The sequence below is a fragment of the Pempheris klunzingeri genome, unplaced genomic scaffold, assembly GCF_042242105.1.
Source record: "Pempheris klunzingeri isolate RE-2024b unplaced genomic scaffold, fPemKlu1.hap1 Scaffold_105, whole genome shotgun sequence".
Taxonomy (NCBI): Eukaryota; Metazoa; Chordata; class Actinopteri; order Acropomatiformes; family Pempheridae; genus Pempheris; species Pempheris klunzingeri.
Window position 1 is genome coordinate 40218 of NW_027255008.1, and position 26316 is coordinate 66533.

Consider the following 26316-nt stretch of genomic DNA (forward strand, 5'->3'; position numbering starts at 1 on the left):
TAACAAAACTGCATGGAAAGTAACGTGAGCGCTGGCGACACAGAAAACTCGCTGAAAAATATAAATTTACCAGCTACAGTGAGACTAAAATCGCAGGTAAAGATAAAGTGTTATTGTGGTATTATTTACAACCACTGTCGGTTTAAATATGCCTTTGTTGTTAACGTTTTCACCCGAGCTAACAGACTGTAGCGTTTAGCCTACAAACACACTGCAGAGTTAACGGTAAACAAAAGTATAATTTACGCTGCGTTACTTAATTTGACACTAATGTACATAAATGATTAAACATGTATCTAACGATGTGTGTGTTAATGCATTAACCGACAGTGGTGCACATTATGTTTAATATTTAAGTTATACTTAGTATAAATAGTCTCTCCTCGCTTATTTATCAAGCAGCATGTCAGAGGCTCTAAACCAGCGGATAAAGGAGCTGGAGGCAGAGCTTGAGAAGCTCAAGTCCCAGCTGAAGGAGAGGAGTGAAGCTGGAGACGACATGGAGAAAATGTCCAATCCACCTCCTAATGGAAACACCAACAGCAGTAAAAAGGGCAAGAAAGCAGGCAAAGAGCGACCGTTTGACTTCTCTGCTCACCCTCGGCGCCATGTTGCTCTGCGGCTGGCCTACCTGGGATGGGCCTACCAGGGGTTTGCAGTCCAGGAGAACACAGACAACACCGTGGAGGCCAGACTCTTTGAAGCTTTGCTAAAGACGCGCCTGATTCAGGACCGACAGACCTCCAGCTACCACCGCTGTGGTCGCACCGATAAAGGAGTCAGTGCCTTTTCTCAAGTGAGTTCACTGAGATTCAAAGTGTAAAGTATTGTGTGTATTTTACTAATAGAAATCAGTCATGTCTGATGTCCGAAACGATATAACGGCTCACATGCTCCTCGTCTCCTCTCCACAGGTCATAACCATCGATCTGCGCTCCACACAGTTTTGTGAAGGACTCGGCATCACGCTCCCTGAAAATATTGATGTCAGTACCAAGAACAAGGCTGCTGGCTCTGAGCTTCCATATGTGAAGATGCTGAACAGAGTCCTGCCCCCGGACATCAGGATCCTGGACTGGGCACCAGCAGCAGACGGCTTCAGCGCACGGTTTGATTGTCAGTCCCGCACCTACCGGTACTACTTCCCCCGAGGATCCCTGGATGTGGCGTTGATGGCAGACGCTGCAAAAAGGTGGGTGAAGACGTAAAGTGATAAACACTGACGTCACCAACCTGAAATCATGGTTCTGATTTGAGGACTTCTTGGTGCCCAACAGATACGAAGGCACGCACGACTTTCGCAACCTGTGCAAAATGGATGTGGGCAATGGAGTCCTGCAGTTTGAGAGGAGCATCTTGTCGGCATCAGTCAAGCCTGTGCAGCCTCAGCACACCTCCAGAACAGACCAGTATGACCTCTTCGTGTTTGAAATCAAAGGGCTGGCTTTCCTTTATCATCAGGTATCAAGAGACACAAACTCATGACTTTTTTTTTATCGCAGTTTTACAGCTCTACTCAACAATAACTCGTTAATTTCAAACTATTGTATCCATATAAATTAGGCCTTTTTCAGTAATAATAGATCAATGCAAAGTTTCATTAACAGCGTGGCTTGTTCGGATTTTTGTGTTTTAGATATTCTTATGGAGCTAATGTCTCTCATTGCATTGAATTGTGTTTTGTGTGCAGGTGCGATGCATGATGGCAGTGCTTCTCCTGATAGGGCAGAAACTGGAGGCCCCAGAGATAATTAATCACCTCCTGGATGTTCAGAGTAATCCCAGGAAGCCCCAGTACAGGTGAACCAACTGCTGCTGAACTGATGTCTTTTTCCCAGTCGTCAAAATCAAATCAGAGTTTTCAAGTTCTCAAATCCCTACACAAGTATAAATAGATAAATAAAAACTCTTCAGTGCAAGCAACAGTTGCACAACAGTTGCATCAGTGTGAATCGTTCTTTAACATTTCCCCTGTTGCCTCTAGCATGGCAGTAGACTACCCGCTGGTGCTGTACGACTGCCACTTTGAAGGTTTGAGCTGGAAGCAGGAGAGTGAAGAGGTGAACTACGCCCTGTCTGTGCTACAACAACACTGGACCCAGAGTGCAGTCAAGAGCCACGTCCTCCACGGGATGATCCAGGGTTTGGAGGCCATCGGTGAGATGTTCAGTTGGATGAACAGACCCTGACAAACCCTCATGTTTTCAACTTTTTAGTCTGTGATATTTCAACATAAATCTGATTATAATAATTATAATAACACTGATTTTGAAATAGACCTTATGAGTGAGATAATAATTCAGGCCAGGAATCTATCAGACCATAACAGGCTACGTATGCTGCAACTGTTATGCTGAAATATGTTTTACTGTTTACTCTTTTTTTCAAGCAGTATATCCTTTAGTTTTAAATCCAAACTATTTAAAAACAGCCAAGTGTCTTCAATTTGATGATTTACCCAGTTGCACCTCTATAGGCTGCATGAGTAAATATTCATATGTAGAATTTTTGTGCTCTTTTTGGGTGTTTTGTTTTGTTCCTGGTGTTTCCTCAGAGCTTTAACTGTTGATAATCATGAAGCTCTGGTAGCTCTGAGTAACTGGAGTACCTCCAGTTACTCAGAGCTACCAGAGCTTCCATGTGACTATAAAGATAAGACTCAGTATCATAATCAGCAGGAATGATGTGGATTTTAGACACCACAAGGAGAAATAGTTTTAGCCTACCATGCCTTAAAGAGTGCTGTCTGTAGAGAACAAAAACAAAAGTGTGCTCTTGCATGTCACCATATATGTCACCATATATGACACCCGGGGTATGATTTTCATGTATTTTCACCACATACTGCAAAGCTTAATTTGGTTATAAATGTCCTCAACACTGACAGACTCACAGCCTTATGCATCCTTTCAATATTCTACTGAATCCTAATCTATTGTACACATCAAAAGGCCAAGCGGGTATTGATTGTTTCTCTTCTCTCCATCCACAGGTGGCGTTTCCTCCAAACATTGCTTGCTAATAGAGGGCAGCAGGCAGAAAAACTATCGGCCTCTGCTGGAGCGTCCGTGCTGCGAGAGCCTGGAGTCCAGGATAAACCATTTTGTCAAAAGGGGCAGGCTGGAGCGGGAGGAAGGGGAGAATGGAGGAGAAATGGTCCACAGAGGGAAGAGGTCCAAAAATTTCCACAATTCCCCCAGCCTGCCCGTTTCTTCAGAGTCGTCAAAACAAAGCACAGATCAAAATGCCAAAGATTAATGTTTTCTCACAGGAGAATGGACGTGCTAAGGTATATTTTATGGTAATTTTTGTTAATGTGAGAACATTGTATTTACATTTTATTTCAGAAAAGAAAACATTGGATTTACCTTTTTTATTTAAGAAAACACAGAATATACATCTTCATTTATGGTATATTTGTTTCGCTTTGAAATAAACATATTTTGGAGAAAAGTGAGCCTGAGTTTGGTTTAGTGCACAGCTGTAGTAACTCAATTTGAACGGGAACATTAAAGTAGCTCGTCGGAACCAACGTGAAGTAGTAAGGAACGTGGGAGGATTTTTGAGGTGGCGCTTGACAAGCTAAGAAGCTACGTCGTTAGCAGTCAGTTTAGTTTCATGCCAGAGTTGCAGACCAAAGTATCCACTAATACGACTGTGTCCAACCAGTTCGTCTGGCTTCATATTTGACAGGACGGAGTGGAAATGGCGGCGCCTTCGTTTAATGTCGCATTTGTGGTCGTTCTGACCTAAACACGACTTGTGCTAGCGTTAGCTTGTTAGCTTTAGCTTGTTAGCAACCCTGGTTGTTTACTGCACCACTGTGGCTCTGCACGGATCCCCACTGTACACTCATTTGGTTTAAGGACTATCACCCGTTTACGAGGTAACACAAAAATTCATAACAGGAGTGTTTGTGGATAAAACTAACAAAATAACAGGAAACAACCAGTTGTATCTTTTATAGAGTTGAGTTTATTCCACCGTGGAGGAGCTGTGAAGTCTGGTCAGGGTTTATCTTGGCGTTGGGTCAAAAATAACTTCAAAGCTGACCCTCTGACCAAATTTGACTCCCATGTTGGGTGCTAAGCCAAGTAGCACATAAAGTGAGTGTAGCTCAGCACCTCCACAGCAGGGGGCGTGTTATTAAACCTCATAACAGCTTCAGAAAGACTTTACAATACTCGATTTAATCTAGAAAAAAGCTGAAATTATTTGAGCTGACAGTGAGGCCTCTCCTGGACGGGTATACACACCTAGAGCACTTTTATGTGTGTAGAACTTTGACATTTGTCAGGTTAAAATTGTAATAATTACCCGTATACTGTCCCTGTGTGTGTGTGTGAGTGTAATTTTACTGTTTATAACTCGTAGTGTTTATTTGTCAGCCTTTATTTCCTCATGTGCTTTCTCTTGTGGTGCCCTGAACCTCCTAAGTTTCATATTTCCTTGTGTTGTCATTCTATTTTATGCCAATGTAACAATTATTTTAAAATTCTGTTTAGTCTCTGAGTCACTTAAGCAGTCGCTGACATCTCTTGGCTACATCTGTCTGTGTCATAGCTCTAAGATGTTCCTGGTGGGGCTGACGGGAGGCATTTCCTCAGGGAAAAGCACAGTGTCTTCAATGCTGCGGGAGCTTGGGTGCCCCATTATTGATGCCGATGTTGTAGCCAGGAAAGGTAGGTGAATATCCCTCCCCTGCAAACTTTTCAGTTTTACAACATGAACTTGGCTGAATTACCTGTCAAAACACTCACCTGGCTCAACTTTCCTCTGAGAGAGAGTCTCAAAAAACCACTGATTTGAGAATAAGGATTCACCTACATGTCCTTCTCTGACTGAACTATGCTTGGTGTAGTAATGTTTATTATCTTACTGAACCGGACATTACGAGCTTGAGCCTGTAGGAAGATAATTAAGACACTTGGAGAGCATGAATCATGACAGCTGTCTGCTTACTGCGGGGATGATGTTTTAGTTATGTGATGAAGATAAAAAAGGTCAAGTAGAATAATGCACAGCTGCATGTTGTAGAAAATAGAAGGCCTATATACAGTATACGTGGCAAACAATCATCCAAGATAAAGATACAATTTGTATCTTTGGCTGGTGTACTGTTTTTCAACGTCTTAACTGGTTTTGTCTATATGAGAAATGAAATGAAAAACACCCAGCATTACTGCCGTTTCTTGAACAGTTGTGGAGCCGCACACTTCTGCCTATTCCCGCATCGTCTACCACTTTGGGCCAGAGATCCTACTCGAGAACGGGGAGATCGATCGGCAGAAGCTGGGTCAGCTCATCTTCGCCAGTGAGGAAAAGAGGAAGCTGCTGAACTCCATCACCCATCCAGAGATCCATAAAGCCATGCTCAAAGAGATCGTGTTTTACTTTCTCAGAGGTGAGGAAGGCGTTTAGTTTGGCTCAGTTACTGGTTAACAGGCAAAAGGTGAAAAGTCTGCTGAAACTGAGCCAAAGCTGTTTTGCAGTGCAGCGATGGGCATTAGGGTTTTTGGCTGTTTCTCACAAAGCGTCAGCAGAATTCTCTCAACGCTTTATGAGGTAGAAGGTGAAGGTAGCTGAGAGAAAAGTAGTAGTTGTTGCATTCAGGTCTTTTACTGTAAATATTTCAAACTGTAAATAATAACATAAATAAATAGTGCATAATGGGGGGAAAATGAGAGGAGGAAGATTTTTTTTTTTTTTACTTATTTTGCTTTTCAAAAATAAATTTTGCAAATTAAGCGGAGGAAGATATATATGCAGAAGGAGAAAGAACGAGAGAATTGTTTTTTTATTTTGCATTTTGAGAATAAAGTTGAAATACTCGACTTCTCAACATTTTGGCTTCATTTTCGAAATGAAAAAAATCTCTACTCATTTTTTCTCCTTATGCAACAGGCATGACCTCCACTCGCCACATGAATTCTGTAGCAAATCAAACAAGTGCCTTAGAATTAAGTTCTCATTCACCACTTGTATGTTATTAAAAAGTAATTGATTGAATTGTGTTACCGACGTTTTCACAGTGTTACAGTGTAAAAGTGTTGGCACTGATTGATTCTGTTTCACAATGCTTGTCCTGCTCTTCCGTCTCCAAAGGGTACCGCTACGTGGTGCTGGACGTGCCGCTGCTCTTTGAAACCAGACGTCTCACTCAGTTTCTAAACCACACTGTGGTAGTTTACTGGTAAGACCGCTGCCCAGTTTTCCTGATGAGTTTTACTTTTAGACCGTTTTTTTTTTTTACAAGTTTCAAATTTTAAATCATTAAATATTCTGAGGTCTGTTTTTGACAGACTGTCTGGCCATTAAGCCCAATGTTGTGAGTTATTGGTTACCTCTCTCCAGCTCTGTCTTATTAGCATGACTCACCGCCTCTGGATTTTTTAACAAGGCACCCCGGCTGCACCATAAATAACCTCCATTGTCTGTTCCTTTTCAGTGACCCTGCCACTCAGCTGTTGCGCCTGATGCAGAGGGACGGCCTGACCCAGGAGCAGGCCGAGCAGCGCGTGGCTGCACAGATGCCGCTCAATGAAAAGCGCGGCTTGGCCAATCATGTTATTGAGAACTCAGGCAGCCGAGAGGACACCCACCGGCAGGTCCTACGGTTGCACACAAAGCTGGAGGACTCCATGGACTTCCTTTTAGTGAGGGTCATTGTTATTGCCGCCACCGCCGGCCTGGGTGGGATACTGCTGTATGCAGCCAAGATACTTTTATCCTAACAGAGGACAGACGAGGGGAGGAAGAGGGGGTCTGGACCAGGATATAGTCAGATGTGAGGTTGTGAATAGGAGAAGGCACGTCAGGGCGCCGATGCAATTTACTGTGAGATTAGTTTTACAGCACCCACCGCTTCTGCTCAGAAGTGTGACGTGCTTTGTTGGCAATTAACACGGACTTACATTACTGACACAACATGCACTGACAAATGTGGTTTGGTGTGAAGGGTTTCTATGTGCAATTTCAGTTGGTTTTACTCAGTGACATTAAAAACATAAAGGCGATACCGTAAAGGCTCAGTAGCTGCACAGGCTGGTTGCAGTTTGGAGCCTATAAAACTGGTTAAACCTTTTATTTTGGTGCAACAGTCAACTCATAGCAGACACTAGCAAAAAAACACGATAGTTGTACAAACTAAGATTTTATTTTTATGAAATTTCCAAATTAGACATTTTGGGTGATTGCATTGATTTTAAATACAAACACCAGACAATGGAGAGAGCAAATTAAAGTACGATGCAGTACATTCTAGATGTGCAGAAGTCACTGCAGTTTCTGTACTTCACCAGTCACCAGTTTTTAGCACAAAATGCGTGTTGTATTCCCACTCGTGAATATGTTTTAAATTGGATGCGGTACTGCGTATGAAAAACAAGTACAGAATGGGAATGATCCGATGCCTAGAGAAGATGTTATGATTGTATATTAATGACCTGTATAATGAAGATATATGACAGAATGTATTTGACAATCCATTTTTAAGGGGAACAGTGTGGATTTAGATGAATTAACAGACTTTATATTTATCACTGTATTTTCTTACACTTGAAACTGTTCTCTGTAAATACTAAGTCTATGATTTTAGTGTTTTCTGTTCACATTCACGTGTAACTAAAGCACCATTTGTAACATTAGCTGCTTAACTGAAATATAAACGATCCAACACTACTGTTTTAAAGTAACAGATGGTGTTAGCTTTTCAATTTTCTTGTTATTTTAGCTGAGTGCTCTTTCATAACTTTTCAAGTCCCCTTTCACTCAAAATTGTGTTTATTTTTAACAAGTTTTCATGAGATAATTCAACTTTTTTGGTGAAATTCATATCCGACTGAAATTATTATTTAAAGCAGAGTATTTTTATACTTTTAAGCTTTACTCAAGTGAAGTTGTTTCAGCGAATGAAGAAATTAAAGGGGAGTTAATGAGTTACTCCAATGATAAAGTATGGACCCTCATTAAGTTAAGGGACTCAGAAGAGACAGATTTAAAAAAGAAATGGTAAAAACTTAAACAACACAGGACGAGATATCCTGTCAAACTCCCAAAACACTGGATCCTACATTTCCCATAATGCAACTCAGTGGATGCAAATAGTGTTTATTTTCATCATTTAATCCATTAAGCAATGTAATATTACACAAAATAGTTGCTGAATAATTTTCAGTTGATCAACTAATTAATCTATTCATTACCTCCTATAATAATGAATCTATATCGTATAAATATTGAACTGCATCAACTTGTAAGTAAATATTCCTTGCAAAAGACATTGATGTAATTAGGTCCTACAGGAAAATGTGTTAGTGACAGGACTTCAGGAGAAGAAAATAATGAACGTGTGTTAATGGTCAGTTGTGATGTCCTTGCTCGTGTCCACATTAGAGTTTAGGCATGAAAATTCAGGCCCACAGGCAGACGTGGTGACATCATCTTGGCACTGAGGTCCCACTAGCCCGCGTGGCTCACTTGGCTCCGTCTAAAGCCCCTACTGGTCTGCTCTGTGTTTTTATCAAGCCGCTGCAGAATTAATGCAAAGTGACGTGGGCTGTGGTGGGCAGGAGGGAGGGGGGGGACAGTGAACCAAGGCTGCGTGGCTACACTTCTGGATGCATATGTAAGACACAAAATCACACAAGGCAATGTTTTACACACATGCGACATACAGCTGTTTATGTAGTACACAAAGTCACGCAGAAACATAATCATAATATCCGCCATTCAGACCCATGATGGTGAACATGATCTCTTTTTTTTCTTTTAAACCTCTGTCCACTGTGATCCAGGAGGTAGCGTGCTTTACTCGGCAGCCAGCTGTTCAGCATAGATTTTAAAGAGTGTCTTTTCTCAGTCTCTCTCTCAGACACAGACAGAGGCCAGATGCAGAGCATGGAAGGAAGACTATATCTGTACCAGCAAGTGTGAATGCCCCGGGCAGAGAAGGGTGGCGAAGTCTAAGTCTGAATATAAATTGGGTTTAATTCTGAGGGTGTCAAGCTAAAAGGTGAAAGTCTCAAGTTGCCTTGTTAAACTTTGAAAAAAGTGCATGGATGCAGGCGCAACCCGCCGCTTTATTGTGTGTTTTGGGTCCTCTCCTGGAGCAGAGCAAATAATTTTGTGATGGCAGGGGGTAAAGACTTCTATAATCTCACCATCATGTTCAGAGAGTTGGCCTACGGCACCACAGTGTGTCGACATTTTGGAATCTCCTGTCTGAGTGGTTTTTCATCATTCCCCCCGCCTACTGCCGTCAGGGAAGGTAAAACAGCTTGGGCAAAGGCAAACAGAATAAATAGATTTGCACCAAACTGGACCGCAACTCTGGATAATTGAAAGTCAAAACTAATTTTCAGTAAGTTTTGCATCACTCAGTGTTCTTTGAGTCTGAATTGTTCACTCAAGGGGCTCATTTTTTATCATCACAATGACGGTACCTAGAGGGTAATAGGCTTTCAGTATTCAACAGGGGTTGTTGAAAGCAATTCAGTTGTGCCATTTTAGTGAATTATCAACTCATACAAGACATTCGCAGTCAGACACATTTCATTATTTATGTGTGCACCACATCAGGTTTGGAGCTTAATGTTAAAGCCCCTATACATTGGAGTTGATTCAAAAAAGCCAAGTTTATTTATCTAGCGTGTTTGATATGACAGGTATAGACTCAATCTGCAAGAAAATAAAAGTAAAGAAAAACAGGCAAAAGATTATACACAACCTTTAAACCTAACTAAAAGCTTGCAGAATAGATATGTGTCTTATCTGCTTACCTCAGTTCATCTGCTAGAGCGTTAGAGAGAGTAGGATCATAATGCCCAAAGGCATCATAAACTATGTCTAATTTATTCTTGGTTTAGTGAGGAAACCTTTACCTGATGATCTAAGAGACCTGTCCAGTCAGCGTGCATTCAGTCTTCAATCTGAAAAGACCTCAATCTTATAAAATGACTCCTAAAATCCTTTTTTTCCCCTCTTGTTTTACAATGTAGTTAGAACATTTTCAAGCTATTTTTAAATCAATCAAAAGTTGATTTAAAAAATTCAATTCTTTGAAGAAATGAATTTGCTTTGAAAACACTTTTTCACTTTTCATAAGAAAAATAAACTCTCTGGATTAATTACAAGCAGATCATATGTAAAATTTGCATCTGAAATTGTACTTTAGGTGTACTGAGATGGATCTAACATAACATAGCATAGCATGATATAGTCTAGTGTAGTGTAGTGTAGTGTAGTGTAGTGTAGTGTAGTCTAGTCTAGTCTAGTCTAGTCTAGTCTAGTCTAGTCTAGTCTAGTGTAGTGTAGTGTAGTGTAGTGTAGTCTAGTCTAGTCTAGTCTAGTCTAGTCTAGTCTAGTCTAGTCTAGTGTAGTGTAGTGTAGTGTAGTGTAGTGTAGTGTAGTGTAGTGTAGTCTAGTCTAGTCTAGTCTAGTCTAGTCTAGTGTAGTGTAGTGTAGTGTAGTGTAGTGTAGTGTAGTCTAGTCTAGTCTAGTCTAGTCTAGTCTAGTCTAGTCTAGTCTAGTCTAGTCTAGTCTAGTCTAGTCTAGTCTAGTGTAGTGTAGTGTAGTGTAGTGTAGTGTAGTGTAGTGTAGTGTAGTGTAGTCTAGTCTAGTCTAGTCTAGTCTAGTCTAGTCTAGTCTAGTCTAGTCTAGTCTAGTCTAGTCTAGTCTAGTCTAGTCTAGTGTAGTGTAGTGTAGTGTAGTGTAGTGTAGTGTAGTGTAGTGTAGTGTAGTGTAGTGTAGTCTAGTCTAGTCTAGTCTAGTCTAGTCTAGTCTAGTCTAGTCTAGTCTAGTCTAGTCTAGTCTAGTGTAGTGTAGTGTAGTGTAGTGTAGTGTAGTGTAGTGTAGTCTAGTCTAGTCTAGTCTAGTCTAGTCTAGTCTAGTCTAGTCTAGTCTAGTCTAGTCTAGTCTAGTGTAGTGTAGTGTAGTGTAGTGTAGTGTAGTGTAGTCTAGTCTAGTCTAGTCTAGTCTAGTCTAGTCTAGTCTAGTCTAGTCTAGTCTAGTCTAGTCTAGTCTAGTGTAGTGTAGTGTAGTGTAGTGTAGTGCAGTCTAGTCTAGTCTAGTCTAGTCTAGAATAGTACAATATTAGTTACATGCTTTTCCTTCTATGAAAAGTCAAAATGTCTGCTATGAGAAAGGCCAGTTGTGCTAATCGTTCAAGTATTAGCTCTTTCTGCTTTCTGGTTCTTCTGACTGACTAAAGGAAGGAAAACTTTTCATCATTTTAGACAGAAATGTGGGTTGTTAGAAGCACTTTAGTTTAGTCTCCGACCCTGTAATAGATTATTTCCTCATAAACACTCCGAATTAGAAAAGAAGAAGAAACAGATATCCAAATTAAGTTGCTATACTACGTTACACTGAAACCACAATTTCAGCGCAAGAAATTCTGCAGCTATGTGGCCCCCTGATGAAACCTTTCTCTGTCCCGCTCAACAAATAACCATGACATGATTTTGCATGATTATTTATGGGTTGGCAATCAGGACCAATTCCTGCAGAGTCACCAGCTGCTGAGACTGGTGGGGCAGACAGATGCCTGGTCGATTTTGAAAATTGAATTCAGCTTTTTTAAACAAGTGGTCTGATTTAGTTAGTGGAAGTGATTGAGCAGGGAGGTGATTTATGAACAAAGCACTGATGGCTGCAGACACCAGCCAGCAGGTCAGGATGATTTGAAGGAAAAAGACACCTAACGATACTTCAACTAAAGTCCGAGCCATGCTAGTGAGGCTGTTCTTAGAGTCACAGCGGTGCTTTGAGCTGAACGCTAACACTAGCATGGCTAAGGTGTTTGTTTTCATTTCTTCTAAACTCACCAATTTGCACAGATAATAACACTCATACTGTGAAATAACCCACATAGGGGATAGGATAGGATAGGATGGTATAGAAAATGTTGCCTAAAGGGGTTTCATCTCTGGGAAAAATCTAACTGAAAGAGAGATGGGTACAGGAACAACGTAATAACACTAAAATATAAAACACTTGAAATGCTGTGTCTCCTTGAATGCAGAATATCGGGCATCTAAAACTGCTGATCTCTGGGGAGGATTCGTCTTTTGAATCTCTTCAATTTTCCGAGTTATTGTTGGTGCACAAATCGACAAAAAGAGCATTAATGAAAACTGAACAGAGCCACCAATTCTCCATAAGTACAACAGGTCACAAATGCAGCTCGACACCAGCGGGTAGAATAAACTGGCCAGAGCGACTGTAACAACTGTAGTGTTCTTGAACTCTGGCATCTGGTGTCATGCTGAGGAAGGGGCTCTTGCAGCGCCTCCGTAGCCCGTTGTCAGGCTGCATCCACGAGACTGTGGTGAGGTGAAGAGACAGGCAACACGCCAGCGGAGCGTCCCCAGCCACATGACTCAACCTGTCCTTATGTGTTAGCCCCGGCTCAGTCAGGGCCATGAGGCAACAAGGACGTTGGTATTGAGTCACTGACACACTGGACAGTCCCCAGATTAAGCATGATGTTGGGGAAGAAAGTGGGGGATGCATGTTGTCATGCTCTCCCAAGGAGCGCTAGGACAAAGGGTAAAGCACCCATGCGTGATTATCGATTGCAGTGCAGGATGATTTTTGAGCATACATTTCCATCCTACATCCTCTACTTTGAGTATTCACACCACACAAGTTATATCTGTTCACAATATTAGATTTGGACCACAGATTAACAGGGGCTCTTTGGAAGTAAACAAACAGAAGTTTGGTGTGTATTCTTGAGCTCTAAAAATATCATGAATGCATTTCCTTCCTCATAAAACATTTGCTAAGCAGATTTCTTAAGTATTTCAAGTATTGTTCACATCCATGTTTAACAGCTTGCAGTCTTCCTCTTCCTTTGCTGGCATGTTGCTGCATATCTTGGCATGTTTGTGACTGTAGATCAGTGGGTCAGTGTTTAACCTGTCCCCAATGTGGCTCAGGAGGCAGAGCGAGGTAAGATCAGCAGTTTGACCGTGTCAAAGAGAGTTGGCGCCTTGCATGACGAAAGTGAATGCGAATGTTAATGCATGAATGTGGTGTAAAAGCACTTTGAGTGATCAGACGACAAAATACCATTTACAATACACTCTGCTGTGATTGCAGTCAAGTCAAATATTAGTACCCCTGTTCTTCAAGCTTCGTACCCCAAAACTTCATCACTGTACCCTGAAACTGACAAGTACCCCTGGTGTCATTTAGAGACATATCAACTTTCCTAAAACTACAGTTTTGTTTCTCACTATCTAGCAGCTGCCAGTTTTTTTTTTACAAAAATACTCAGGTTCAGACATTTGCATGTTATGTAACTATCTGGTAAATCATATCAAATCAGCTCCCAAGCTTTGGCAGGAGAACTTACACTTAAAAAACACAACGGGGGAGGGGGGGGGGGGGGTGGGGGGGGGGGGGGGGGGGGGGGGGGGGGGGGGGGGGGGGGGGTGGGGTTTATGAATGCATATCCCCCCTCTGGCTTTGCCCGACCATTCTGCCTTAAAGCTGAGAAAACGGATGAAAATGTAGCAGATACTGATGATAGCATTGTCCTTTTGACAATACAGGCAAGATTTAAGATCAGTCACCTCCTTATAATCAAGCCCTTTATTGTATTCATTGAGATTCTGAGGACATGTAACATGTGTACCAGGCTTCCATGTTAACAGAGCCAGAACTTACGCAGGCGTGGACGAGGAATCTGTTAACCTACCTTGTTCAACGATGTATAAACATACCACTGTTGGTCATGTAAGTTGACTCTTGAAAAAGATTGACATTTATTGAAAATAGTGAACATATAGGTGTTATAAGTTTTAAGATGTGTATTGTCACTCCGGTTGTACAAGTACACTCGTGTGAAATTCTTTGGCTGGGAGCTCCGTTACAGAAAAGCTATGTATATACGATGAGGAAATAAAATAACGATATGGGGCAAATGAATATGAAAATATGAGGAAATAAGGTATAACAGCTGTAAAAGATATAAATGCAATAAAGATATATATATAAGGCCTATAATTAGAAAAAAAAAACATCTAAAAACAACCATATTCCCTGATATGAAATAAAAACAATAAACTTCTACAATTGTATTGTGGCTTCAAAGACGAACTCAGCTACTGTGCACTTAATACTTACTGTGTATTTTTTAGTGTTCAAGGTGATACATACAGGCTACTGGTGACCTTTTAGATAACAGGTCTGAAGATGATGGCAGAGCAGCCAGAAAGATGCAGTTCAATGTCAGTGGTTATTGACAGCCAGACAGTGCTGAACAGACAATGATTTTGAGGAGACACTGATTTTAGTGGCATGGCTTTAGGGTTGTCAATGTCAGCCTGACAGTCGGCCTGTCGATCCACCACTTTGGTCCAAAGTGAAATATCTCAGCAACTACTTGATTGATTGTCATAAAATATTGTGTAGACATTCTGGCATCATCAGCAGGTTGATTTTTTTTTTTCTTTTAGTAAAATGTCTTGATTGCCTTGAAAGTTTGTACAGGCGGTCATTGTTCCCTGATGATGAATCCTAATGACTTTTGGGATGAAAACCACTAGCAGGTCAAACTCTTCATTGTTATCTGGTGAAATATCTCAACATCTACCAGATAGATTGGCAGAAAGGTTTGTACAGACATTCACTACTGGATGGATTACTGTGAAATTATGTACAGACCCCTTATCAAAACTCAACCCTGATCCAAGATGGTGAACATGGTGTGCAGTATAGTTGCCTCATACCAGCGTGTTAGCAAAGCACCGCTCAGACTGCATCACTGAAGACTCTGTTCATTTTATTCTGTGGCGCAAGACAAATATTATAAGATATCTGTATGAAAGTTAACTCACTCAGGGGCTGGTGAGCTTATTAATTTTATTATTATTATAATTTTTAAAGATCTTTATTTCTTGTACACGTGGTTCAACGATTGATAGATAAGATTAGTGTTGTGTAAACAGTTGTTTACACAGAACAGGATCAAATGAGAATGAGTTGGATCAGGGTCACCAGGGGCTTGTTGAACATTTACAGTAAATCTGGATAAAAGAAGAAAAAAAACAGACATTTAAGATGTGAGTGCTGCAAAGTGACTGATACTGAAATCTGGCTCTTGATTTTGTAGTTGGGGTTTCCCTAAACTTTGTCTGACCTAAAAGACTTTACCTAAAAGATAATCTTAACATATCTGAGCACAAGAAAGGTGCAAATAATATAAAATGGTGACTTTAGAACAGCTGAATATTCGTTTGTTTTGGTACTAGCAGCAGTACTGACTGGATGCACACAGTATAGAGTATAGAAATCTCTTTCACAGCTTAATAATTAATAAGTTTATTGATGATGTTGGACATGTTAATCAAGTTAGGCCAAGACCAAAGAAGAGTTTAGAAAGACAGGATGGCAGGATAATGATACGGAAGACTTCTGTGATTGAACCACATTAAAAATGAATTAGCTTTTTTATTGGTTGCTGTCTTGAATGTCATTCAGTGTTTTTCTTTGCCCATGTAAAGCCCTTTGAATTGCCTTTGTGCTTGAAATGTGCTACATAAATAAAGCTGCTTTCATTGCCTGTTGACACAATTTGTTCCACCAGGTAGAATTTTTTTTTTGTGGGCTTTGAGTGAAGATCTAAGAAAACATCGTCTCAGGCACACACTCACACAAGTGAAACCGCTTGTGCATGTGAGTGTGGGGTTGTGGCTGCACATTTAGAGGGAGAAAGTTTACAGGAGCATAAAGGGCAATTTAGCTTGACAATTAAAGTATCTCTGATTTGGATCTCCCCCGGTGAGTTAAGTGGGGACGCTCAAGATAACAGCACCAAGGGCTCATTAATGTCACTTCAGACATTTCGGTGGAGATCCTCTCTCCAAGCCTACCATTCTCCTGTCTCAGTGACACTAAAGACACATGCAGGGACACACACGCACGCTGACCCGAACACTGACCCGAACACACGCACACACAACCAGACCCACAAGCGTGCACGCGCACTCTGCAGTGGCCTGATAAGCCTCACGCCTTACCAATTGGCCCCTGCAAATGTCAAGCTGAAGCTGAAACAGTTTACTGATAGGGAGTGGAAGTGAATGAATCAAAATTTCCCTCAGTTGCGTTTGCATATGCAGGAGATTACCTCAATTAAAACAAGTCTGCAGTAGAGTCCTAATCTTTCAAATCCCTCAATTTATACATGATGAAAAGAGGTACAGTAGAAAATCTCAAAATATCCCCACAGCAAAGTCCAAGAGACGAAGCTTATGTCAACAAAAAGCAGCTTACAGCACGTCTCGCAGGAATATTTATCTTCAAACCCCGAACCTGCTTAAAGTCAGGGAGAAAAAATGTGAGTCAAAGGTTCCAGCGTCACATACAGTCCAGATGCTGTTTCATCACAAATTAAAACACTGGCCACAGAGTGTCCTGTTGGGTAGGTTGTTCGGCTGAAGTCACAGTGAAAACCAAACACCCTTGAGGAGGAGGGGTTTGTGTCACTTGCACAAGCATAATAACTTAAGTAAGGATCACCCACTTTTGCAGGATGAGGCAGAGACGATGCCTGCCAAGAGAATCTATGTTTTACACAGAGGTTTCCACACATGGTTTGTGGCTTAACTTTGCTGCCCGTATGACTCTGACCTCGATAAATAGCTCACGGGTAGATGGCTAGATAGGGGGTTCCTTTTTGCAGTGCGATGCAACAGTTAGTTTTATTTGCTAATGTGATGGCGCAAATAGAGTACTTAATGTTCGGGGAAAGAAGACATAAACAGAAAGCAAAAACAAACTGCCTAAGATTGAATTGAGGTGCATTTTCATTTCAGTCTATTCACTAACCTCTGGCTCAATCTTCAAGGTCTCTTAAGCGTTTTTATATAAGAACGGTTTTGGTGCGTTTGTGTTTCTCCCTGAAGACGTCAGGAAAAGTACAGATGTTGCAGACTCTCAGGCAATGCTGACTTCCAGTGGTTACAGCAGTGAAAGCTGTTTCTCGCAGTCCGGGGGCGTTTGTCTTTGACATTGTGACATGAAGTCTCTAATTTGACGATGTGCTCATACACCCTGCAAGGAGAAAACAGCCTGTGCTAGTGCTCAGCTGCCCCGTGGCTCGGGTGACCTCTGCTTAGGCACGGACCCTCGGTCTTAATTGTGTCTGGAGGAATTCTGCTGTCTTGAGACAAGCTTAGGTTTAGACCAGAGGGCTTCCTGGCTTTTACTGCATCAGTTAAACAGACCACAGGATGTTCAAACACTACTCAGAGTGGCAATGCACTCTCATTGTCATTCATCAGCTGTGTACTATTAAACCAATTAAAAGCTCACAAAAATTCAGAATTTAATTGAGCCACAAGTGGCATTTTGAGAGGTAACATTGGGCTGACATTCAGTTTCATTAGCTTCAGTGGATGAGTAAATGTGCATTTTACCATAGTGTTCATATTTTTTGACACAAGAACTTCTGTTCTTGAGCTCCTAACTTGGTGTTTCAAACTATATGAGAGACAGTTGTGGACCCTACATGGCCCGTGTCAAAGGCGAATTATGTCCAAAGAATTTCACAACATCAAAGTGAGCTCTTAAGAAAACAGAAAAATATATTGGTTTTTACAGTTTAGGCCTGGAAGCTATTTTCTTGTCTCTGACACTTGTGTCGCCGTCACAGCAGATCCTAATTTGCCCTGGATTACTTTCCGACACTGATCTAAGCTTCGTCATGATATGTTCTAGCACCCATCCCCTGACTTTCTCCCGCTACATCTCAGCGTCTCCACACCCATCACATGGAAAAAACACATGTCTCCTTTGTGAAATACAATCATCTCCCGCTTCATTTGGCATTTAAACAGCTGTGATTTCCTCTCCCCTTTCCCTCAGTGATCATCTCTGCGCTGATTGCCTCTTGCTGCGCTGGTGGGGACTAAAAGCTGGTTTCACTGGAAAAATGAGAACTCAGAACAGCTGATCAACAAATAGGTGAGGTGAGTGGTATTAATCACATGATGTGTGAGGAGATGCAAAAAACCCATTTTTAATGAAAAATCATGGACATTGGAAGTCAAATCTTAGCAACAGATGCTCCTTAAGCCCACACCTGGCAATTTAAACTTTGTTTAAAATCACTGTACTTCTCTTTATCATTTGTCAAAACATACAGAACATTTTAACAGGTGTTGCATGCATCAACTAAGTGAATAAATCTTTATAAATGAGCACATTAACCATTACATGATATAATTGCACATCTATCAACAGCTATAATTTTTAATAGACACACAATATGGTGTATGTACACTACTTTGACTGTGTTCAGACATCAAGATTTAATATCAAATTTACAGTTTATACACTAACAATATGCCAAAAATAATGGGCTGATATGGTATGATTTTCCAAATCATCACACTGAAACGCACTACATTTTGTGACACTGTTTGCTTTTCAATACTAATTTTAGCGTCCAATTTTTGATAATTTTGCATTTCTCGGGACAGAATATATCTCCTCAGTCATTTAAACACAACATCTTATCATAAAAAATAATGTTAACAAAAATCTAAACAGCACATTTACAAACACAGCAGTGGCCACAACTGTTGGACCTCCAGACTGGAATTTGACATGACAGCTCAGAAATGATGGCGAGGCGTCACTGTCATAATTGTTACTGCACCTCAGCATGACACATGGCGGTGACTGTCACTGTTACATTGCTCGCGTCCATAGGCCCCCTGTATACAATGGAACGTATGGACGAGGAGGCAGGCAATTACCAATAACCACAGATCCACAGACGTAAACTCTGTATCAGTGCTGACGTTAAACACCTGCAGTAACAATCTGACTGCAGATCTGTGGCTATGGGCAATGTTAACCTTACTGCGAGAGCCAAGTCAAAGTCCTTTGGCTGTGACCTTTCACCTCTGAGCCCACGTCCTGTCCACTCTTCAGTCGGCATAGAGGATGAACCCTGAGAAGGTGCTATATTTGTTGCTGTTGCCCCCGTGAGCCTTGCCCCCATCCAATTTTATGAAAACCTCATCGCCCGCATCTAAATGAAGGATGACACTGTTGCTGGCGTAGTCATAACTCTGGTCCTGGTCTTGGGCAATGGCGCTGGCCCTGACCTGGAATTTGACACACACGCACAGACAAGGACAGAAGAAGAGAAGAAATGTAAATGGTGCAGTGCTGAGGGAGGAGATTTACAGTGAGGAATTGTTATAATGCATCACTGAAATAACAGAAATTGGCAAAATGCATTCACAAAATGCAAATTATCTTAATTGTATTCATTTTTATTGATAAAGCCCAAACAATCATATTGATATTACATTACTGAAGTCGAGAGTGATATTAATACAAGTGCTTAATTTGATGCACACAAACATTACATTAGTTGTTGACTTGAGACACATATGAGATGACCAATAAGATCTTATTTTAAGAAAAGAATATTTAAAATGTGGACTGAATTTGAGACTTTAAGTGCATCCCCTGTGGTGAATATCTTATTTTCCTCTCATGACTCAACTGAAAGGGTCAGGATTGACTCAGTCTGCCTCTGAGGAAGGATGGCAGTGCGTACTATCCCTTTTTGCCTCCGTTCTACTCTTACAGTGCATCTACCTTTCTCTGGGTGGAGTACTGATAATGCAATGTTTTCTCGAATATAAGCATCATCGTGACAACACAGGGTAATCACTGAGGGTGTTAGAAGTCCCTTTGCATGTACAGCTGGCCACTGAGAGACATATCCCCTCTAAGCTTTAGCTAATGTATAATGATTTGGGTTGCCAGGTTGGCTGTTACGCTGCAACTTCACCGGACCAACGATGAAAGCGTAATCCCTGCTTCAACCAGATTGTGGCGAGCTTGTGAGCTAAGTTAGACCCAAAAGGGGAACATTGAGGTGTAATTATTGCCTATGGAGTCTGAGAGGAGAGGTTGAGCCACAAATGACAGCATAATGAGGGCAATGTGGCCTAAACTCCCCTCCCTCCCTGCGTCCACACTCAGCTCTCCCTCAGCAGCATCATGACCGCTTGACACCACTTAGCCCTCTGTGGATGGACCAAATAGATAGGTTACTTACAATCATATTGTTATTGTTAAGCTGCTAATTAATTCCTCTGCACCCTTTCTTTTCTTTATGTGTGAATAAACAACGCACAAGATTGTATCGTTATGTAGGTGATTTAATCTTATAGTTGATTTGCATGAAGTTTGCATGACTGCTTTGCTCTTAATTGGTCCTGGATACTTTAATTTCCAGAAATATTCCACCCCAACTAAGGATGTTATCTGTTAGTGGTTTAATCATGTTTCATTAGAAATCCTGGAGCTCATAGTTGCACCAGACTGTGTTAGACTCTAATAGATACATTTCCGACTGTAGTAAATTAAGGTAAATGTAGCTCTATATGTGAAACTTCATATCTGGTGTTGCACACACCGTCATTGCCTTCTACAGAAAGCAGACAGAGGCAGAGAGGTTAAGAGCCGGAGGAGGCAGCTTGAGGAAGTCTTTACACGGTAATCGTCAGCCAACAGGTGAATCATGATGATTAAAATATCTAGCCACCAGCTCTGTTTCCACAATATGTCTCCAGTGTTCATATTTGTCTCTTTTTCTTTTGTTAAAGTTAAAAGTAAGCAGGTTTTATGGAATGAAAATCTAATATTAATTTTATAAAAACCTCTCTGTTATCTTTTTACTGCTTATTTTTAGATTTAACTAGTTTTTTGTGCATTTTTGTGGAAGTGGAGAATTAAATTGTTTGTAGTGAAAAGTGACGAATGTCTGTTTGGAGCCTTGGTGTAGTGTAAAAACATCACAATGAGGTGTGGGGAAGGGTGGGGGCGCCCTTGTTTTAATTTAGCTTGATATGTCTGTGCACACACCTGGTTGTAACTCTTATTCACAAGAAGCCTACCGTAGCAATGCTTAAGTGGTAGAGGGTATGATAACAAAAACCATGGTCACAGAGTTGAATCTACTGTTCTGTGAAACAGTATCTGTATGAAATTGATCTCTACTGAGGGGCCATTGTTCTGGATTGCATTACAATGTACAGGTGTCTGTGTTATTGTGTCTACTCTCTGCACATTGTGTTGCAGCCTGGCTGAGATGTTAAGAGGAAAAAGCAGAGGCTCAGATTTACACGGAGTTTAATCAGTGCCATCACCTGGGGCTTGAAAGACATTACAAAATTATCCATGAATATAGCAAATATCCCAATTTGATATTGCTACTCCTGGGCCTGACAGGCAGTCTGATAACGCATACTAGCACATCATGGTTCTGTGGAGTTTGTTGTATTTCAAAGGGCACCAGCTTTGAACTAGCCACAACCCCAGGCTATGTTTTGATGTGTGCAGAGTTGAGATAGTGCCGCACTCCTTCCACTCACTTCAACATGTACATCATTGGATGTGTAATATGCACAGATACACAATCTGGCAGTGTGCCACTGTGCATTGTCATTTACTGGACTATAACACAAGACCAAGACCTAAAATCACCATCCACGTGAATGCATGACTACTCAATTTAGACTGCCAGAACCCTGGCTACACTGTTCCCTGAGCATTTTGATGTCAGTTCATCTCAGTGTATGATTTAGAGTTTTTAACAAATAATGTCTGTGAATGAATGATTCTCTACTATGCTCTGCTTCTAGAAATTGTGCTTTCTCCATCTGTTAAAGTAACCAATGAATTACAAAACATCAGGAGGTGTTAAAGGTGTCTGAAAGGTGTTAATAAGTGTTACCCACCAGCCCGTTCTTGATCAGGTCAGCCCACATGCTGGTGCCATCTCCTCCCCTCATCAGCACATTGTAGATGAAAAAGTAGGTGCCGGGAATCTTACAGGTGAACTTGCCCGTTGAGCCCTCAAAGTTACCACCAATATTAGTCACCACATCATCGAATCGTAGAATATCGTAACCTTCTTGAGGGTTTCGTAGTCCGGCGTAAAATGCCACCCGAGGGGTAGTGTTGTAGGTGGTTGTACTGACTGCACCTTTGCCCCCCAGACCTAGAACCCCGGTCCGAACAATGTCCACACCATCTCCTGGTGGCCCCTTAGGTCCTGGAGGGCCTGGCTCTCCAGGTGGTCCTGGGGGTCCAGGCTTCCCTGGACGTCCTGGTTTACCTTGTGGGCCATGAGCACTGTAAGTAGGCAGCGGTGGGCCGATGCTGTGATCACTCAGATCTGCCTCGTTGTCTACCTGTAGGCCTGTGGTCACTGTATCTGTTCCCGTGTTGACACCTGTTCCCGAAGTGCCTGTGCTGGGGAAGGGGTCACAAACCATGCGGCAAGTACCCAGCATCTCAAAGTGGCTCGCGCTGTCATCTACGCCACCTGTGCCAACGGAGCTGACAAGCACAGGGATGAGGACCACCAGAACCAGGACCAGCATGACCCCCACAGCAGCTGCCACCAGGGTCTTCCGCCCGATGCTCAGCCGGGGAAGAGGCTGCGCAGCCACCGTGGAACTCTCCGGGGTGGAAATGGTGACTGTGGTTAGTGCGTCCACCTGGCAAAACGCAGACACAATGAGGCTCCCCGATGGTGGAGATGATGCCCAGGGAGAGCTGTTATGAGTGTGTGAGTGAGTGACAGAGCAGTGTAGGAGTAAGGGAGAGGGAGAGGAGCAAGGGACCGAAGTGATCAAAAAGAGAGAGAGATTGAGAGAATGTGGAGAGAGAGTAAGAAGAGAGGAGGAGGGAGAGAGTAAGACAGCTTGAGAGGGAAAAAAATAAAAGAAGCAAGGGGAGGAGAGAGTGAGCAACATACACTTGCTAACCCTCTGAGTCAGGGCTGAGGTGGGCACTTTCCTACTGACAGATAGGAAAAGCCAGGGAGGACATAAAGAAGGTGTGTGATATATAGAGCATAGAAAATCGTTGTATTCATTCAATTCGTGTTCACTGGATGATTAAGATAGAGATGGAGAAAAAAAGATCTGAGGGAAGCTCGTTCAGATGAGAAGGATCTAAATTTTAGGAATGGTCATTTATGTTCTAACACTCCATTCTTGTATCCATATTAAACAGTTAGCATTGATTTTGTGCACAAGCGTAAAATATTTTAATTTCAGTTCCAGAAGAACTTATGTGAGACATTTAATAGTCAGCAGCCAGGTATAGATTTAGATATAGATTTAGATTTAGCCTGACGTAGTTTTATTAGTTTGATATGAGACCATAATTATATCAAGGTCAGAATGTGTGTATCTGCCTACGTGTGTGTGTGTGTGTGTGTGTGTGTGTGTGTGTGTGTGTGTGTGTGTGTGTAGCGGGAGTTCTTATATACTGGAATGATTCCAGGTATCTGTGGTCAGGCTGTGACCTTCACAAAATCAGCAAAGTTTTAAAGGGGCAGGTCACAATTTTTAAGTAACTCTGTGTTGTATTGCAACATTGGTCTTATGATTCCTATTGACTATGATAGGAATTCACTCAATCAATTAATTGCTGAGACCTGAGCTTGTGGCCAGCAGAGCAGGTGACACAATTAAACACCCAAATCCTACAGTACTTCTGAAATCAGAGGTGATCATTAAAACATTATACAAACCTGGCTTTAAAATGTCACAGGAAGCCATGATAGTGAGCATGGATTCACAAGAGGAAGGACCTGGAACTGGCACACTTCAACAGAAAGAAGCTAGTAGAAATATTTATAATTACACCTGTGGTTTTCCGGCCATGACATGTGAAATGTCGACTCCTACAATAATTTAGCAGCTGTAGCAGTTAGTGTGCAATAAATATGTAAATGCTGTGTAACAAGTATAAAGGTTATTAATACATACAGGGAAAAGATTAGCTCAGGCAAACTTACCTGCAGGCAAACTTTCTCTTCCACTCGGCTCGGTCAAATTTCATATTCATTTGGTAAATTACAGCAGTCGTGATGACTTTTGCCTGAGCCTACAAGCTACAGCTGTTCAAGCACACAAATGGAGTTGTCTCTACTGGCCCGACATCTATCAAATGCACTTTTAGCACCAACCTGCTACAACTGCTGGAACACTTGTTGCTGCCACTGCTGCCCCTCATTAACAATCTAAGTGAACATGTCATTTTTTAGGAAGATTCAGCGGACATGCTACTGTTTGCTGTAATTCGCCACAGGGTTTTCCTCTCCAACAGCTTGTGAGCAGGGAGCAGGGACTTTTCCTCTGATATGTCAGGGATCACTGCTGCCCTCCACCAGCCAAGCAAAGTATTTGTTGCTTAAGCTGGTTGATCATCTCTGTTCTTATGCTGTCATCTACTTACTGTATGTTGATATTTACATTGGTATTGACTGCTGATTTAATTCTTGCAGTGGCTGAGCTTTTTTTTTCCTTCATTTGTCTCATGATCATGCTCATCATTTGCATGGTGTTGAGATATAAAAATATATTATGAGCGTTATATTAGTTTAGCACATTTCAGGTTGATGTCTTTGGAGATTCAAATAAACACTCATAGGGGTAACACCGTTTTGGCCACAGGGATATAAACTTTGGTGGGTCTTGCACGCAATCCACTCACATAATCAGTTTAACTATTTCTGTAATATTGGCTGCATAGGAAATTCTACATATATTTGTTACATACAAGATAGATAGACAAATTTAGATTTGCTGCATATTAAACATATATATATATATATATATATATATCATGTATGCTTATGAATGCTGCTGTATAACATTATATAAGCAAAGATTGTCTGCTCCAAGCCATAGTTTTTAAGTTAATAATCATATCTGCATAGCTGATGAGTATACGTTTGCTGACATACAGAAGTTCAAGGGGACTACCAGGTTTACATGTGTATCAGTCTCATTTGTAAGATGGTATGTATTTTGTTTTAGAGCGGCCACGTGGAGGCTGCTGTCTCGATGTAGTCGATATAACACCTGGTATTGGGCTCTGTAATTAATGCAGTTACATCTTTTAGACTTGACTGTGCTTGACTTGGTGTATACTTGTGGGAAATGATGATGTCGAAGCCTACGCGCTAATTATAAATTCAGTACATATTCTTATTAACAAAATAAATCCGTTCCACATGAGGTGGCTGAGTAAACTCGTGCCCAAACTCAGTGTGCTGGCAGAGAAGGCTCTGCATGATTCAGGAATCTTTGCCAGCAGTCTGTTCAGTCATTTTTTAAAACTAAGTTGAGGTACTAATCTGATTTACAATATATTAATGTGTCTGAATAATTTCCCTTGATGACTGACTTAAAATTCCTAATGTGCACAAAGGCATTGTTCAAACCTCCACAATATTTGTAAAACATTCTCATCAAGAGCCCGCTGTTCCACTGATACTAAATATGTCATGCTGAAATATGAGACAACGTGTTTTAAAGGATGTCCAAGACATCTAGATGTTTCAACTTGATGCAATTTAGAAGTCAAAATCATTTTGGTTTGTTTCCATGAAGGCACGGTGTAACCTCAATGAAGGACTGAACATGATGTTTGTGTTTTTAACTTCTTAAGACCCGAGCTCTCGTTTGATATGCATTTTTTATTACTCCTTGCTATTTGAGCTTATTGGACCCTGATATAAAACCTAAGCATCATCTTTTTACATGGTGTAGTTTTAGAGAAACATTATGTCCACATATGTGGACAATCGGTTTTAATTTCCAGAAAACACAATAAAGTCACCTTTGTGCAAAACTCTTTATTTCCACCCTGAACATAGCAGTTTTTTTTCCTGACTGCTTTTGCATGTATTTATAACACATACAAAACATATTTTGAACATGTTTTGAAAATCACGGTGCAAAAAACAATATGAAATGTCAACAATTTTGCCCACATACATGTCCATATGGCCCCAGCTAAGCAGAATTAACTACTATGGTAATATAACCCAAAATGTGATGTCCACGCATGTGTACGCCAGGTCTTTAGAGGTTAAGGTACAATGTACTCACCTGTCTGCTATATAAGGTAAACCTTGCACATCACCTCAGAAGATAACCACCAACAACAACCAAGTTATACTGAAGTCAGTTACATGCACATGGCTACAGTATGACTGCAAACCTTGAAGTCATCCAGTGATATTTGATTTTCATGACAGAAGTAAGCAGAGAGCGGTTTTGTGCGCCCCCCCCCCCCCCCCCCACATTTTTGATGCTGCTGTCACAGGATGCAACAATGGTGCTGGGTCAGACACCTCGAGTGGTGCTTTCTTGCTGAATCTCTCTATCTGATGACAATACACACTAAACCAGAGAGATGTCCACAAAGTCAGTATTCTACATACAATACTCCATAGACAATTTTAGGTTT

The 26316-nt window shown here is 41.3% G+C and overlaps 3 protein-coding genes across 4 annotated transcripts; 2 read left to right on the forward strand and 1 right to left on the reverse strand.

Annotated features, from left to right (window-relative positions):
* Window positions 1-3350, forward strand: LOC139225246 (tRNA pseudouridine(38/39) synthase-like). 2 transcript variants are annotated; one of them, XM_070856215.1, is made up of 7 exons: window positions 1-96; window positions 403-796; window positions 915-1192; window positions 1278-1461; window positions 1691-1800; window positions 1985-2157; window positions 2993-3350. In XM_070856215.1, the coding sequence occupies exons 2-7, from the start codon at window positions 404-406 to the stop codon at window positions 3256-3258; spliced, it is 1404 nt and encodes a 467-aa protein (XP_070712316.1). In that variant the 5' UTR covers window positions 1-96; window position 403; the 3' UTR covers window positions 3259-3350. The 2 variants fall into 2 exon arrangements, with proteins under 2 accessions (XP_070712316.1, XP_070712317.1); XM_070856216.1 differs by having other exon boundaries at window positions 8-96; window positions 400-796.
* Window positions 3351-3578: 228 nt separating this feature from the next.
* On the forward strand, window positions 3579-7678 carry LOC139225245 (dephospho-CoA kinase domain-containing protein-like). Its single transcript, XM_070856214.1, has 5 exons — window positions 3579-3886; window positions 4564-4682; window positions 5201-5404; window positions 6106-6193; window positions 6449-7678. Exons 2-5 carry the CDS (start codon window positions 4571-4573, stop codon window positions 6732-6734), a joined length of 690 nt encoding a protein of 229 aa, XP_070712315.1. The 5' UTR covers window positions 3579-3886; window positions 4564-4570; the 3' UTR covers window positions 6735-7678.
* Window positions 7679-18947: 11269 nt separating this feature from the next.
* LOC139225244 (C1q-related factor-like) lies at window positions 18948-22445 on the reverse strand. Its single transcript, XM_070856213.1, has 2 exons — window positions 21780-22445; window positions 18948-19127 (listed from the first exon to the last, which is right to left on the reverse strand). The coding sequence occupies exons 1-2, from the start codon at window positions 22425-22427 to the stop codon at window positions 18948-18950; spliced, it is 828 nt and encodes a 275-aa protein (XP_070712314.1). The 5' UTR covers window positions 22428-22445.
* Between the last annotated feature and the right edge of the window lie 3871 nt (window positions 22446-26316).

Bases quoted from the DNA above. Each gene is read 5' to 3' on its own strand.
- LOC139225244 (XM_070856213.1), bottom strand. From the start codon at position 22,427: ATGCTGGTCCTGGTTCTGGTGGTCCTCATCCCTGTGCTTGTCAGCTCC. The intron at 19,128-21,779 runs GTGGGTAACACT...GTCAAATTCCAG, and splicing joins ACCTGATCAAGAACGGGCTG to GTCAGGGCCAGCGCCATTGC.
- LOC139225246 (XM_070856215.1), top strand. From the start codon at position 404: ATGTCAGAGGCTCTAAACCAGCGGATAAAGGAGCTGGAGGCAGAGCTT. The intron at 1,462-1,690 runs GTATCAAGAGAC...TTTTGTGTGCAG, and splicing joins TGGCTTTCCTTTATCATCAG to GTGCGATGCATGATGGCAGT. The intron at 1,801-1,984 runs GTGAACCAACTG...TGTTGCCTCTAG, and splicing joins CCCAGGAAGCCCCAGTACAG to CATGGCAGTAGACTACCCGC.
- LOC139225245 (XM_070856214.1), top strand. From the start codon at position 4,571: ATGTTCCTGGTGGGGCTGACGGGAGGCATTTCCTCAGGGAAAAGCACA. The intron at 5,405-6,105 runs GTGAGGAAGGCG...CCGTCTCCAAAG, and splicing joins CGTGTTTTACTTTCTCAGAG to GGTACCGCTACGTGGTGCTG. The intron at 6,194-6,448 runs GTAAGACCGCTG...GTTCCTTTTCAG, and splicing joins CACACTGTGGTAGTTTACTG to TGACCCTGCCACTCAGCTGT.